Raw genomic sequence first — 17,281 nt, 5'->3', positions numbered from 1 at the left:
TCCATTTGTTTGCACATGTCGCTTCGGCGTTCCTGTGCGCCTGATTTGCAGTTTTCAACGGCGCGTGCAAACAAATCAAGACGCGGACATGTTGGGTTCGGAGTTTTTGACGCTTTACATTCGCAAACATTTTCTAACTGAGGACAGCAGAACAGTTTTTACTACCGATAAATTATTTTTGAATCAAATTTATCACAGAGGTGAATATAAGCAATTTATTGCAAAGAAAGAAACTTTAAAAACATTTTTTATTCAATTTTGTGCCTATAAATAAATAAAGCGTGAGATTAAATCTCTTTTAAATAAAGTATTTGATATAATAGTAATTTTTCATAAAATAAGGAAAATTTATTGTATTATAACCAAATGATAAATTTATGCGATCCCTAAAACAGTTATATTATTTATTTATTGGGGACAAAGTTGTTGAAAGCGCCAATCGTTTCCAATTGGTTTAGATGCTATCTAAAATTGCATGTCACACGAAAATCATAATGCCGAAAAAAGTCTTGTGTTTCTAGTAATATTTTCCGCATTTGAGTGCTCTGAATTTCAAGCGGAAACAATGAAAAAGCAATCGCGGCAGTCATCCGTTTGAATAATGTTTTGTGCATCTTTAAAACGTCGATTTGTCGATTTTCCTCAGCGCCTCAAATGTGCATTTCTGAGTCCGACATAAGAGAGCCACGCTGAGATGCAATGGGCAAAATGGGAGCGAATGCGATATTTATGCGTCGCCGATAAAAAAGATATCGAGCGAACGCGCATCGCCGTAATAAAGTGGCCCTGTCGAATGCTGCAAACTATAAAAACTTGATGGACGCATCCATATACGCCCCGACTGCACATACATCGGCATGTAAAGCTGGTACATCTCCGCGCGTTTTCATACTTTTATTCGTTTTATTCGGAAAGCCTTCAGCCCTGCATCAATTTTTATCCAAAATTTATATCTACGAATGATGACATCTTTTTTCTCTCATATCCTTTAAAACACAGAAACTATCTGTACATAGATGGTGTTGGTGCATGCACTATCGCCTGAAATGCATTTATGCGTTCTTTTTACGAGCGCATCAAATGTGCAAATCGCCAAGCTGTCATACCGCAAGGCAAAGATAAAAGAGAAAAAGTGCCTTAAAGCACAAAACAAAATACACGATTTTCCAATCGGCACGCAGACTCAGCAGCCAGTTTTCTACGCATCAGCATATAAAACTTTAAAAAATTAAGTGCAAACATTATTCACTATTTTTCTATTACATTTTATATTTTAAAATAATTGAAATCTTAGCAAATTAAATTTGTAGTCATATGCGATAAATCAGAATCCAAATGAAATATTTAAATACACGTGTACGTTCATACCAGTAGCCGCAAATTAACGATGAGCGTGAAGCGCTGACAGTTCACTTTGCAATCGCTCGACTGGTCTACCAAAAATCATATGCTTTGGGTTGTTGAAGTTGAATCTTTTAACTGAATTAACCGCGCGACATGTGCAAGTCATCTAAAATTCAGTTGCGAGTGCGATTCGTGATCGAATCTAAAGCGCTAGCAGTCTTATTATTGCGCTGCAAACGTGTTTCCAATTAAGATTTAATAAAGACTGACGTTGTGACACATAATGCTCGTGCAAATTGTCACGTGCACGTGAAATTAAACTGACTTTGAAGAAATATTTAAATATCAGCATATAGCACTCAAACGAACATGGAAATAATCATTCAAGAAACAAAAAAATATGTGTTCTTGGTAATTTAATCATGACTAGTTTATCACACATACAAACTACATTTTATATGTATCTTAAAATGTGTAAAAAAACAATGGGTTTTATGTTCATTAATTTGTCAAAATATGAAATTATTGACGTTTTGACAAATACTATAATGCGTGAATGATATATTTTAAAGAAATAATTAAAATGTCAGCGTTTAATACTCAAACCTCTACTGAAATATAATCGTTTTGATAAATAAATAAAACTGTTAACGTTATTATAGAGCGAGAGCCAGTGACGGCCAGACTTTCGTCATTTTAGGAAAGATGAAATTTTGTCCATGTGTTTCTCCAATACAGGTAAGAACGATCCCCAATTATGAAACCTGGATCGTGGTTCCTTTGGCAGTTAACAGCCAACAAAGATGTACAAATGATGACCTCAAATTCGTTATTTTAGCAAACTCCATTTTTACATATTTATTCATATATTCATTATTATAACATGCGCTACTAATTGCCAGACACCTAGTATGGTTCCAACCCTAGCCAGACACCCCTAAACTATAATATTTTTGAACTGTTTTATTTTCGTTATATCAGGAAAGCTGAATTTGAGTCACATTATGCAGAGAGCTATGAAACTGTGTTTTCTTTCACGCCAGACAGTTTGGACGGTTCTATCATCTTGCCAGACGCATTGAAAGTGTATAAAAGTTGCAAAAGTAAAATTGTTTAAACATGAAATTTTCAGAAAATAGTAATTTTATTTTAACAAATCTTTATTAATTTTTATCATTGTTCTCGATACCGCGACTGAAACCGCGACTGAAAGTGCTCAAAAGTGCAATTTTTCAATTTTTGACGTTTTATTTCAATTGCTAATATCTCGTAAACTAAAGAAGATAGAAAAGAACGAATCGCAAAGTTATCGACGACAGTGATGATTATTATTAAATATTTGTTCAAATAAAATAACTATTCTATGAAATTTTCATGTTTACACAATTTAACTTTTGCAACTTTTATACACTTTCAATGCGTCTGGCAGGATGATAGAACCGACCAAACTGTCTGGCGCGAAAGAAAACACAATTTCATAGCTCTCTGTATAATGTGTATCAAATTCAGCTTTCTTAATATAACGAAAGTAAAAAAGTTAAAAAAATAATATACTTTAGAGGTGTCTGGCTAGGGTTGAAACCATACTAGGTGTCTGGCAATGAGCAGCGCATGTTAAAATAATGTTACGAACAAAATATGCAAAAATGGAGTTTGCTAAAATAACGAAACATAGGTCATCAAGTGTACATCTTTGTTGGCTGTTAACTGCCAAAGGAACCACGATCCAGGTTTCACAATTGGGGATCGTTCTTACCTGTGTTGGAGAAACACATGGACAAAATTTCATCTTTCCTAAAATGACGAATGTCTGGCCGTCACGGGCTCTTAGTCTATTATACTTTATTCGTAATTTGATTGTGTTATTTATTTATTATATTGTTAAAATTATATTATATTAAAATAAAATACTAAATTTTAGGCTTATGTTGACACAATCGGATTATTTACGTCAACTTCAAACTTGAACTAATCACAAAAAAAATATGTGCGTGCCCAAAAATAAAATATCCTCTCCGCTTTGAAATATGCCTGCTTACTTACATGATCGCGTTATGCAATTTTAATGCTCCAGTAATCCGAATGTGCATCGGATGCAATGTCGCATCGCGAATCCTTTCGAGTCGCGTCGCCGACCATCCGACCCGAAACTGGGACAAACACGCCATCGCGCCACTACACACGCATCCACCGAGTGTCGTGCAAACCGTGCGCATTTCGCACAGATAAATCCCGCAACTTCAGCAAGCGTTTACGGACGTTTAGTAATGTTTAGCGTCCTTTAGGAGCGATTTCCTGACCGAAATGTACGAAGTTGCCAGCGAGATCGCGCGCGCGGGCGCGAGTAAAAGCTTTACGAAGCCTTCGGTCTTAAAACTATCCTGGTTTTGGCTGAACCAGAGGACGATGCGATTCGACAATTTCTCCCAGTTGAGTCCTGCCAAGTGTACCGCGATTATGCGCCGACTTACAATGGTAATTTGCGTTTACAACAAAACTTTCGACTTTCGGGACGAGCTTTGCGAGTCGCGACCCGCTAATGCGCAGTACCTCAGTGTACATGAAAAACATCTTATTTAAATCAGCCGACATCAAAGTTTTCAAATTATGTCTAGGGCTGAGTATAATTTGAATGCAGCTCTTAACTCCAAAATCCACTCTGATTCACACAGTTTTGTAATATTTTACATTTTGTGATCGTAAAAAAAAAACAATATAGAATTTAATCTAATAAATATAAAAATACGCCAATAAAGGTTTTATTTATTGCGCGCTGTAATAGCTTTCCGATAAAAGTTTAATTTTGCGCCCGAGATTTTAATGAAGTAATAAAACTATACACAATGGCGGCGGCGCGCAGGAGGAAAACACGCGCGTTCCGCAACAAGGATGAAGAGGTACATGGATAATGGTAAACCGCGCCGACCGCACAAACCGAATTTCATAAATAAACACTAATTGCTTGCGAACTTTCCACGCGAAGCGCAGATATTGCCGGCGTAAGCAACTATTATATTCTTAGTTTGCCTCCTTCTATCTCCAACTGGCGTTAGCGCAGCCCTGTCCCCCATAAACATCGTAAACAAAATGCATTTGCACAACTTGCAGTTTCATACATTCATACTACATTCATAGCCGCACGTAATTGGTCTACTTAGTGCGTAGTTGTACTTTAAGAGACCATTTTCTCCACTATCGTGTATATATGCAACCCAATATACACGTGAATAATAAAATCGGACAAATTGAGATTGTTGTTTCGTTGCAAATCTATTGATGCCCCACATTAACATCTGTTATGTCTTGCTTGTTGTCCTCGACTGTTTTTATTTTTTTCCAGCCCGAAGTTATTGCGGCGTTTACGGCCGCCTTTTTGTACTCCTATTTTTATTGCATCGTCGTGTCTTTTAATAGGCGCGATGTCTTCTTTCTAGTCTATCTTCGCGTATAAAAAAAGAGCGACTACATGTTGATAACGTGCGGGGCGCACGCTCGTAAATTAGACATTTTTCGTGTAATAAAGCGCGGACGCGGTTTGGGTGCGCGATATTTCCTAAACTTTATCGTCAAACTTTGCGTCTATATTACTGCCTTCGCCGCCTTGCGACATCCTTCTTCCACATACGGCCAAGAAACCGAAACGGAGCGTTTTCAGTGTCGTTTAGGGCTATTTTATAGATAAAAACATATTTATAGTGAGTGACTTGCATTCCACGCCGAATTTGAGCCTGTAATATACAGAGTGACCGAAAGAATTGATAATTATTAAAATTTAAAAAATAATAATAATAATCTGTACATCTTCAGTTTGGGTTTGGTGTGCATTTTTGTTACAATACAAATCAATATATTGTCATTACGTATTTTAATTTTCACAAAAAAAATTAAAAGCAAAGTACGGAGGTAATGCGACAATGTTTAGTGTTGAAGCGTAATGCAATATTTCGTTGCTGCAAAACGGCCAAAAATCCGAGCCGGAATTAATACATTTTAATCCGACTGTTACGCACGTTTTGTTTCCGCCTTGTTTCCGCTGTTGTATTAAACAAAGGGGATGGCGTGCTTTTACCACCCACAAACAGTAGCCCATCCTCGTCCAGCGTCCGGCAACATTTTGCAGTTTTGCTTGTACGCGCGAGTAAATATCGAAAACGCGATCGGATTTAAATGTTTTATGAGCGCGCCGCTCGCAAAACTCCGGTGTTTACACGTATTAATTAAAAAAGCTGCGCGTCTGCCAACGGGGAAATGACACACGACACCGACGATTTTGCGCCTGTATATTGGTACTCATGTTTGCAAAGTGGACAATGCATCAGTCATTTAATGCAAAATAATTAGATATAATTAATATTCAATTTATTCTATTGTTGATATTAACTAGATTATGTGTAGGAACTGTGGAAAAGTTACTGAAGACTAAAATTTAGTTCGGATAAGATAACTTTACTACCACTTTACAAACGAAGATATCAATTAATTGACTCCAAGATTCTCGAGAGACTGTTTCTGTAACAGTCTAAACGAAAGGACCAAATGTCGGATTTCAATATCGTAAATTTCCGCCGAGGAACGCAGGACGGCATCACGCCGCGTTCGATAATTTGTCAACTGCAAACAAACCGGAAGACGCGCTCCTAGTGCGATGCTGGCGTGTGCGCTGGAAAATCGTCAGGGATAAGAAAGGCACCGAGGAAGGGATTTCCAATAGCGGCCGGAAGCAGTCTACGAGTGGTTGCTGCTCTCCAGATTAAAACTACATTTGGCAATAGCACGCCAGGCGACAGGCGGAATCAAGGCAGCCATCGGAGGGCCATCGCCGCCATTGCGGAGGATATTGGAATGTTGCAAGTTATTCGAAGGCTATTCGCAGCAACGGAATGAGACAAGTTTCGCCTTTTGTTCGGCCAGTGTATTTCGCGTTAGGTTCGTATTACCGAAATTAAGCTGGATCCGCCGTGTTAAACAGAATCAACATTAGAATAAATGCGCAAAGTTCGAAAAACGAAATAAAAAGAAATGACGACGATTTGAATCCTACTGCGAGGAAATAAACATAGAGAATGCACAAATTATAACTTTACATACCGCGAGTAAATTTCGACGATTACGTGTCGGCGAATGTCGAACGCTTACATGAAGTCGACGTAAATTAGTCGCCATTGCGGATTTCTCGATTTTCCCGCAGACAAACGGTGACTTTTGACGTCTTTTGTCGACATTTCCCCGCGCTGGAGACGTCGTTACACTAGAGGACTGTCTCGCGCCAAGTTAGTTAACGCTTCGCGTAAAACTGAAACTCTCGGAATGAAACTTCATCTAATCGACGCCTTCATCAACCCGAATAGGTGCACTAATTCGACACAATTAACTTTATGTCGCGCCATCCTTCTACACCCTAGACGAGAGAATTTTCATTTATGCTCTACATTCCCGACGTATAACAGACGGTGACAGGCAAAAAAAATTGTTACCGGCGCGCCGAATGGACGAAATGTATGAAATGTAAGCTCCCACGAGAAACCAACATAAAACATATTCGAATTATTCAGGAACGCACGCAAAAATTCCTATACGTGGGGAAAAAGTTAGCAGGAAAAAAATATAATATTTGTTACGACCCTGATGAATAGTACGAGGGATGAAGGTCCCAAAAGGCCTAAAAGTATTGGTTAACATTGGCCGCGCTGTGTTTCGTCGCGCGGCCTTTTTCCGTGCCGCGCTGGGACCGTTTTTCCACATCCTCGGCGTCCCCAGGACGAGCGGTCGACGACAAATGAAGATTTATCAAATCAGTTTTCAGTTTTGCGCTTTCCTACTGTTTCCTTTCACAATTTCGGGCATAAATTCAATTTCTACACGAAATCAAAAAACGGAACTAACGAATTTTTAAACTTTTAAATTGTTCATTATAATAGTCAATTCGTTTGCAAACTTAGACTTTACTAAGTTTGCGAGTGTAAAATAGTCCCAAATGGAAATGAACGAAAAAAAGGAATTAAAAGTCGACAAAAGGGTGTCAAGAGAAGCGAAGCACAGCGTACCGAGAGAAAACTTATCGGAAAATATTCCAACGCGCACGCCTGCTAATTATAAACGAGAAAAAGTTTCGTCCGCCCGTCCGTCTGGTAACTATCACGTCTGGAGCTTATCACTTCGTGCGCACAAAGAGCAGGCCCGCTCCTTAACATTTTTTACTCTTTCAAAAGAAAAAAAAAGCGCGCAAAGCGCTAACGAATCTCTGGAAAAATAGTTGAGTTATTATGGACCAAAGGACAATGCACAAAAGACCCTCCGTTTCCGTAGGATGAAAAAATGCAAACAGAATCAAAACTTTTCCGTCGAGAGAATCTCATGCTGAATACGTAAATAGATTTCTTTAAACCTCCCACATAATTTCTTTGTTTTAACATTTCGCGTCGTATCCTTATGTCCAGCTGTATAAGCTCGATCATTTATTATCCTTCAGAGTTCGGTTTTGGGGCAATCTTCTCATGTCACGCTCGGCAAACTTTCTTACCCCCTCATGTCCGACACATGCAGGACACCGAATCGTCGGGTATAGGTCGGGACTAATTGTGCGTGTCGCTTCTTTCGGCCCTGTTCGGAATGCACGCCACATCGTGCGGAAATAGTCGTGAATGCCGTGGCAATCCTGGCAATCCCTCGGTATTGTGTATAGGCTGTAAGGGGGTGCCGAGAGTGAGTGAGCTACGAGGTTACAAGGCTAGAAGGTTACGAGCGGCAAACTTGTAAAAGTTAAACGTGCGTGTGCGGCGAGCTTTGGCTTACAGCCGAAGCTTAAAGCGACGAATAGACGAGATGAGTCGGCTGAACAGCGCATAAAGGTCGCGCGATACACGAGTTCGGCGTGTGTGTGTGTGTGGGAAGGGGGGCGAGATGAATAAAAGAAGAATTTGCGGCCGTCGCCGACACAAAGCGCGCGTAGAGGACTGATCGATGTCGAGATTTTCATTACAAAAGCACGTCGGGATGCCAAAAGACAGCTAATTAATTGGCTTTCGAAGGGAAGACTCCATTTGCACTCGAATTTCTAGATTATATATCAAAACGAAAATTGTAATTGATCAAAGAAATGAATACAATATAATTGTCGGAATGATTTAAGGCTTCCCGGAGCGAAATGATAAAATAAGGATCATGATGATGAAACGAAACCATAAAACCACCTCCAACAAAGAAATGAATTACGTTGAGCAAACAAAAAAGAATAGTACTAAAAATACAACGCAAGAAAAAAAAAAGTATATTTAGCCAAGTTGCTAGGGAATTACGAGTAGATGCAGAAACTCCGTCGGAAAATGGAAATGGCGGCGAGGAGATGTGAACATCATCACATCATCTCGTATGCTTGCTGAATTAGTTCAGTCTCGTGTGTAACGAGCAAAGAGTACAGCAAAATGTAAACTATTAATGTTTGTCTTGGCGAATGTGTCTTCACTATTAAGTCGCGAATGCTGCCTGTGCGGTATGGTTGACTTAACAATTTATTAATTAGCGAAATTAACAAGGATCACTAACATTACGTCTTCATTGCTTACTATCTGGATCAATCTACCCACATCCTACATCCTATTACTTATTTATTATATGCAGTATATTTTACTGTTTGATGTGTTCGCATCTTGATTAATATTTAAGTTTTTAGTTAATTATTCAGCTACTATATGAATTATTACAATTATTTTTAAGAAAAATATTCAAGGAGTATGTTAAATTCAGTTAAATGAAAATAATTGCAAATAATTGTTGATTGCAATAATCTATAATATAAAAATGAATCACAAAATGTGCTGATAAGCGCATAACTCAACAATGCCTAAACCAATTTGGCTAATTCTTTTTTAAAATGTTCGTTAAAGTCGAAGGATGGTTTTTACGGCAAGAAAAATTGGAATAATTACCGGGTAAACCCTAAAAACAGCCTTTTTCTATAAAATAAAAGTTAGCATTGAGATTCAATCATTGTTATAGTTAAATAGTTGAATCCGAGATGGCGCGCTGAAGTGCATTATTAGCAATTCTTTATATAATTAATTTCGTTAAAATAAAATTGCGAATCTTATTGATAGAATTGACACATACTATGTCTAGAACAAGAGAGTAAAAACGAATTACATTTTTATTAAACATTACCGAGACGAAGTCGCGGGCAAAAGCTAGTATATAATAAGTTATAAACAAGTTAACTTATTTGCTTTTAATTTACAAATTTTGATTTGAAATTTCATGCTCCTGACAATAGTTTTAAAGCAATTAAATGTTTAGGGTCGCAAATTTTCTTGTTATTTTATTGTGTATGAATAATACAAATGCAAATGATGACTACAGACAATTAAGTTTTTAATGAACTCACGTACGTAATATAAACATAAATAAACAAACGCAAATTCAGTCCCTATCTGCAAACATACTCGTACTTCCTTCGTCTTGACTTCTTCGCGGGCGCAAAGCAAAGTAGTGCTACACCCTGCGTTGCGATACGCACGAGACGACGAAGGAAGAACGACGTCACGACGCGTGCTAATTACGAATGCTCGACGCGTGCACACTTTGTATGTACATTGTGCACATTTCCATCGCGCGCATTTCCACGACCGCCGCGCACACAAAATGCCACATTTCTACGAACCGCGCAAAATACGTCTGAATTCCGTCTTCCACACCAAATCGTCGTGGAATTTATTCCCCGACAAGGCGGTGGTGTTCCTTTGTTTCAAAGCGTATCTTTGTTTCCGCATTACGAAGTTTCGTTTTTGGCGAATTTGATGTTTGTTTTCTTTGGAGCAAAGCAACATAAACATGTAAATTATCACAATGAGTTTTTTAAGTTCAAGTTTAAGAGTAATTATAATTAATAATAATAAGTAGCTTTGTGACTGACTGCAACCAATGATACACATCAAAGAAAATATTCAGCATTTTCAATGATTTCCAAATATATTTCACTTTAAAAGTCAAATGTTAACTTCAAAAGACAGTTAATTAGTTGTGGTTATACGTGTGTACTTTCAGCCGCTTGCGGCATTATCAAATAAATGCAAGAGATGAAAACAAAACAACAAATAAACAAATGAATAATTCGCAACTCTCTAGTTAAGTTATATCACCTCTAAACGAGCGCTGGTGTCCTGTGCGCCGTCATTTCATTTACGGCATTCCGACATCGTTAGGTTAATTAACGTCGGCCACCGTGTTTGCCGTTCAGAGCCTTTTTGCGTTCGACATCCTTGCCATCTTTACTCAACGCTGCTTCGCTTAATGCTACCACTACCACACAAGTTGAATTACGAATAAAAACTTTTAATTATAAATAGGGAATGCTTAGCTCGTTAACCGGGCGAAAACGTAAGCGCTTTACGTTGTACAAGTTAACAGTAGTTGCACAACGTCGGCCAAACTGTGATATAAACCATTCTTCAAATCCGATATGCTTTTTTTCCGCTCGCTGGAAAATCATTAACTACGGAATAGATTTTCAACTTGAATAAATAAATGCCGAGTTGATACAAAACGAAAAAAAGGATAAAAAACAACTGCGAAATATTATTTACGCGCATGTAAAAACAAATATGTAGATGCGTGAAAACTGGCTGGTGCGATATGATAAAAATGTGTGCATTATTATCCACAAACGAATTAATTCGGGCGTGCATTTTCAATTACAATAATTGCCAATTTAATAACGACGTAACAGTTCGAGCGTATTGCAAATACAACTGCCAATACACTGGTCCTAACTATATTAAACGAATAATTGACATAAAACTGGACAATTGGTGTAAAAATTCCATTGATGGCCGATATTCAGCGGAAGGAAAATATTGTAATAGACAAAGTTATCATTTCTTTCAATACTACCTATTTACAACTTTAATTAAAAGAAGCCTCATTAATTCTTTTCTTATTCCTTGGAGCTATTGTGTGCCAAGACCGCCAATTTGTCAATTTTAAAAGTTTGAAAATTTCTAATTATGCAGATAAGCGCCTTCTACATTCGAATTATATGACTATAACTATAATTGAATATTCATACCAAGTTTAATTACGAATTTTACACTTTTTAAGTTTAATTTTAACCACAAAAGAAGCTATCTTGCTTTTTCTTGATTTGATCAAAACTGGTTCCGTGATTTTTGCGTGAAAGTATCTCAAATAAACAAACTTACACTTTGTCTAAAAAAATTATCCCAAATTCAAAATTATTAATTTTGAATAAATAAAGTTTCAAGATTTAAATTCAATTTTATGATAGTCCTTTAATGATATTTACGACTTTCTGGCACATTAACTATGCCTTTTTTGACATACAAAGATGCGCTCTATATATCAGTGCTGCGTGATGGCAGCATGCATAAATTTCACAGCACAGTGTTATGGTGATACCGAAATAATAAAGTCAGAGTCGGTAGAAGAAGAAGAGCGCCGAGAGTGGTGTGGAGGCAAGGCCGTAATAAAGTCATGGGCAATTTGTACTCACCAAATACCACTGCTCCTTGAAGAGCGGATCGGGGAAGGCACGCGCCGGAACGGCGGCGCGATAACGCGGCTGCCCGTGGCGGCTGGGGCCCGCCGTCGCCGCCACCCCCGGTCCTCCAATGCCTGCGCCGGGTGCAACGCCGCCAAAGTACTGGACAAACGGTGACGTCGACGGTTGCACGTAGTCGCGCTTCTTACGCTTCTTTTCATGTTGTTGTTGTACCCATTGGATCTGAAATGTCAAAAATAAAATTATTAATCAAGAGTTTAACTATTTAAAAAAAAATTCAAAATTTCAATTTTTTTTTAATCTAAATCTGTTCTCATACCGCTAATATTTAGTTTTATTCAGGTTTTGTTTCAATGTTTTATTTTTATTTTTGATGTTTGTAGTACTAAATGACGCCCGACATTGTATCCGCCCGCCACAATCCGAAATCAAAGCCAAAAACGCGTTTCGGTCGCGCGACTAGATTTATGCGCCATATTCGAGAGATGGCCATTTCCATGTAATACTCCCCTCCAGCGAAAATTGGCAGGACGCAAAGGCGGAATGCGTGAACGGCACGCAATTTGCAGCACACCACTGAAAATATCATCAGCGACGACAGCCCTCAGTACTCTCGCATGCGAAATGTTTTCTATTTATAGTACTTATCTCGTGCGCGATGATGGGAGAGACGATTCTAATTTCCACTCCAATTTCCTACTCTTTGTCGCAATATTATGCGCAACACATGTGTGAGTCCGAAACGAATGACTATTGAAAGTTTCATTTCGCCACATTCATATATACACAACATCCTTTTGCGCACGCAAAAACAGAAAATGTTTCCGGTTGACTATATTTTTTGTGGCAGCATTCAAAATTACTTTTCAATATTTTGCAAACACACCACACAAACCGAGCGGAAACATCTTGCAGCAATCTATGGAAAACATTAATTACGCACTTCCAATACGCTTCCCGCTTGGGTTGAGAGAGCAACGCCGAGCAATTTCGAGCGGAAAGATAACATTTTAAGCATCTGCTCCGGTTTTGTCTTGGGAGAGCCCGGCGCCTCCACTTTTAATACTCGCACTTCGGCGCCGCGCGCGCGCCACGGAAAAGAAACGAACGCAAAACGCGCAACGCCCAACGCAAATTGCTAAATAACGGTAAATCATTTAAAATGTAAATAGTCTAAGCCGGCGTGAGGCAATTCGAACGTAAATCATTTTAGCTCGCGCGGCCAGTTCGTAATTTATGCAATTTATAAACGCACCGAATGTTTACGAAATAATTTATCGTTTTCCAGCGAGCAGCGTGCGCGCGCGCGAACCCGCCGAGAAAATATCTTCAGGCGTACGCATTGCGTCTTAATGCCGCTTTAATTCCGTCTTGTTATGGGTATTACATTAATTATCAATTAATTATTGCGACCAACTTTAAACGGAGGCATTATTTACACCCGCGTAATATTTAAGAATCAATTTTAATATTTTACAATACAGACAATTAAAATGAAAAACAAAACAAATAAGGTTAGAATTCTTTTTGACAAGTAAAGTATTATAATATGTTTTACATTATCTGTAACTAAAGAGCATATCATTATGTTTCCTGTAATATGAAAAGTAACCAACCATAATTGAACATAGGTACAATGAATCATTCAATATGAACCTGTCAGAAGTTTGTCATAATTAGGTAGACGTGTTACATACTAGTTACATGTTGCATTAATTTTGTTTAGAATATCAAACTATTTTTAGCTCCCAGACTGAGTTCCAAATGCCAAATGCAAATCATAAATCGAGTTAAAGTGTAGCTAATGGACGTGCATACATCGACATATCCACGCACGTCATATCGTGTGCGCCATTGTGATAGGCGCTATCAATATCCATCGATGAATGATGTTTGCACACGCTACAATCTATAATGCAGATATACGATAGGTGTGAGTGGCGCAATAAATTGAGATAGCGCCAGGATTCGACTTGCAAAGATGGTAATTCTATAGCGAATTGCGATAGGTGGAAACGTGACAAACGCAAAAAATCAGCGATCAACAAATATAAATTTCCATGAAAATAAATCAAATCGAAAAAAAAAAATATTTTCCAATCTCTAGGCAGTAAAGTAAACATTTTAGTCATGTTTGTAACATGAATAACTAGTATTCATAAAAAAGAGCATTTAAAGCCAAAAATTCCCTATTGGTACATGCTTAAGCCCAACGAATGTAATAAGAAAATAACTAAAGCCCCGGTTAAGATGCCGAGCTTTGTGGGATGCACGCAAGAACGAGGCAAAAATGCAAAAACAAACAAAATCGCGGTGCAAGTCCACGCCGAGCACAAGCAAACACGCAAACAATAGAATAAAAAGACAACACGGTCGACGGATGCCGATGCCAATAGCATCACTGGCGTGTGCAAAAAAAACAGGCAACGGGACGAGAGAAGGATGCGGGCACACACACGTCACACGATGTGGCGGCGGTGGCAGCGGCAACGCGCGAAGCGCGAGCATCAAGGAATTTTATTTACGAGCGCGGCGAACGTGAATTATGGCGACGCTTTAATGCACACTTTTAATCAAAAACATATTATCGCATTACGCAGCGTTATGTGCGCTTTCGCTCTCAACGTTTTATTTCGTCCTTTTTAGGTGTACGCGCCGAGGGAAAATTAATTTCGCTCGAGTTCTATTCATAAATTCAATTGAATTTTCAATAACTACGAAAAAAAATCATCGAATTTAAATTGACATTTTGTTGCTTGATGGCTCATTCCTATATCGCGGGGCGAGGGCGAGTGAAATATTTATGGTTATCAATATGCCTAATGAGCAATCGATGTGTGCACGATAGCCCAACCGGAACGTGACACGCGTCAGTGTGCGCATTAAATCGGTAATTAAAATCGCCGGTTGTTCGGTAAAGCAAAATGCACCATTCCTAATGATAATCATATCCATAATAATAATTTATCACTGCTATAGAAATTTTCAAATTTTGTTAATGCATAAATTTTATTGATTACGTATTATTTGATAATAGTACAACAAAATCATTGAAAACATGATTTTACAAAACTAAAAATTAATCGATTAAACCTCTGACTCACTTTGTTTTAAATACATTTTAATGATTATAATAGTTTGTAGTTTTCCGCGCTTAAATCAACGCATTGATGGCAAAGCGCGACGGCAATGTGCAAAATTTACACTCGATCGAAGGCGGGGGCGGCTGATGGAGCCATTAAAGCATAAAACATGTACATCGCGCAAGAAGGGAGAAGATTAAAAGACGATATCGGCACGTCCGACGGGCGCCGGTCGTCCAATCTAGCAGTTTCCGGTCGCCCCACCCCGCCGCCTCGATCCGTCGATGGGGGACTTATATTAGGGATCGTCCTGCACGTTCGTGCAAAATCCCATACAGATAGCTCGCCAGCACACGACGCAGAGTATCGGGTTGATTGGATAAAGTAAAGGCCATTGTAAAGTGCCAATGGGCCATTATGGAAGAAGATGTGTGTAGTAGGGCGGTGTGCGGTGAGCTGTAGTTACACAACCGCCTCACACGTCTCGTCATCAAAGCGACACGAAGGTCACGAACTGCCACAATCAACCCTCATATTCACTCCAGCGTCTAATTTAGTAGCTTGACTAATTGGGACGTGAGTTTGTGAATCTTGTTTTTTTTTCTTGAAAGAAAAATATCAAAATTTATATTATCCGGAAATGAGGCATCTCTTCTCGATTCAATGGCTTTTACTACTTTAACAATAAGGACCCACAAAGAGGAAAAGGAAATAGGAGAGACACAAATCTCAATTAACTACTGGAGATATGTCTTTTATAGTGTTCCGGTGTTAAAAGTCGTGTTCCCGTTTCTTCGCCAACGTCCTCAGCCTTCGGGGCGTGTTTTCGTTCGTTGGTCGGTCCTTTTGTGGCACAATACGAGCACATAAAAAGAAAAATATCAACGACCGGCACAATGCACTACGTGGTGATAAAAGGAAATGAAAACTCACAAAAATATAAGCGCACAAAGAAAAAAACAGCGAAAAAAAAGTTGATAAATCTATTCGCAGATAAAGTACGAATCGAAATTTGTACTAATAAAATTAGTAATAACTATAAACATGTAAATATTTGTGTAAGAAAAGGTGTTGTTGATAGGATGCATAGTAAAAAGTATAAAAAAATATGATTTTGGACCAGCGCCGCCGCAAAAGACATAAAATCAACACTAGTCGGCCATTCCTAAGCGAATTTCCCCATCGGGGCCGTTGAGCACTGATATGAAATTTGAATTCGCCCGAATAAACGCGACGCGCTTTCGATGTTTTTGCCAATTTTCCACTTTACTTTATATTTCGTTTTATAGTTTGCCTGCGTATTGCATTATGTAGAAAGTATGCGAGTTGCCTTTCTTGTCGAGATCTTTAAAATAAAAAATAAAAATCTATACCAACCAGGTGTTTGGGGTACAATGTGTTGAATGAATGACTACACCAGATAACAACGGTGAAACACTCGGTATAATAGAGATATCTAGTTGAGGAAGCAATGCGGAGGACCAAAACATAAATGCGGAAACGATTTGTCCAATTTGCATTTTCATATTTTCTCCAGGCGCACACGTTCAGGGTGAATATTGTACAACCTAGAACATGCATTTGCATCGAAAGAAAACACGTGAAACTGGTAAGTTGGCAAAGACCGCGACCAAAAACAAACTTGGCGTACAAAAAAAATTGATAAAAACTCATTTCCACGAGAAGCGACATTAGATATGCAGTTATTAAATAGAGTATGAGTGCACCTTGTGTTTTTTTCTGCGCCCGGAACTATTAAACTCAACAAACACGATTACGAAGAGAAAACAAGCACGCAAACGTTTGCAAACATCTCCGGGGGAGGAAAACGTAAAACTTGATATTTTTCATCCCAACTCATTTTGCAAGAGGTATTTAAAATTATTACGATCATCATGGGCATTACAAAACTAAAACTAGCGCTATATATATTTCATGTTTTTTCTGTCTTTGATAAAGCAGCGAGTCGAGGAAAAGCGATAAAAGCAGTTAATGCAAACTAGGTACCATTGCAACTGCAGAATGTGCGCACGGAAAAATTCGCCAACAAAAAAATTAATTACAATCACAGCAATCAGACCGGCATTACCGTCATCCATAACATTCTGAAATTCTCATTAATGCCAACATTATGAACGCTAGCCGTAGCGGGAAATGCGAGTAAAATTAAAATTTTATTTGTCGACTCGTAATTTGCGCCCTCGTTTTATGCGCGCATAATTTCGGCGGAAAAACTTACTCAAACCGGGAATTATCAGAGTATGTCTTGGTTGAAGTGCCTTTGGCGAGTTAATTAAAAAAGATTATTGAATAAATGCATAAAATAAGAGTTTCAGACACTAAG

General features: G+C 38.4%; 1 protein-coding gene across 3 annotated transcripts in view; it reads right to left on the bottom strand.

Annotated features, from left to right (window-relative positions):
- Positions 1-17,281, bottom strand: part of LOC135801034 (furin-like protease 2) — a 133,312-nt gene that overhangs the window by 13,492 nt on the left and 102,539 nt on the right. For all 3 annotated transcript variants that reach the window (XM_065314397.1, XM_065314396.1, XM_065314398.1), the window contains one exon: positions 11,846-12,076. In XM_065314397.1, the coding sequence (XP_065170469.1) occupies positions 11,846-12,076 (231 nt within the window). The remainder of the gene's footprint in view (positions 1-11,845; positions 12,077-17,281) is intronic.

Source organism: Atheta coriaria, unplaced genomic scaffold (genome assembly GCF_025399875.1).
Source record: "Atheta coriaria isolate IRGN ID8LTWV9N9 unplaced genomic scaffold, Caltech_Dcor_3.1 hic_scaffold_10_pilon, whole genome shotgun sequence".
In the NCBI taxonomy this organism is placed as follows: domain Eukaryota; kingdom Metazoa; phylum Arthropoda; class Insecta; order Coleoptera; family Staphylinidae; genus Dalotia; species Dalotia coriaria.
Note: the sequence above shows the minus strand (reverse complement) of the source record. Positions and strands in the feature narration are given on the sequence as shown.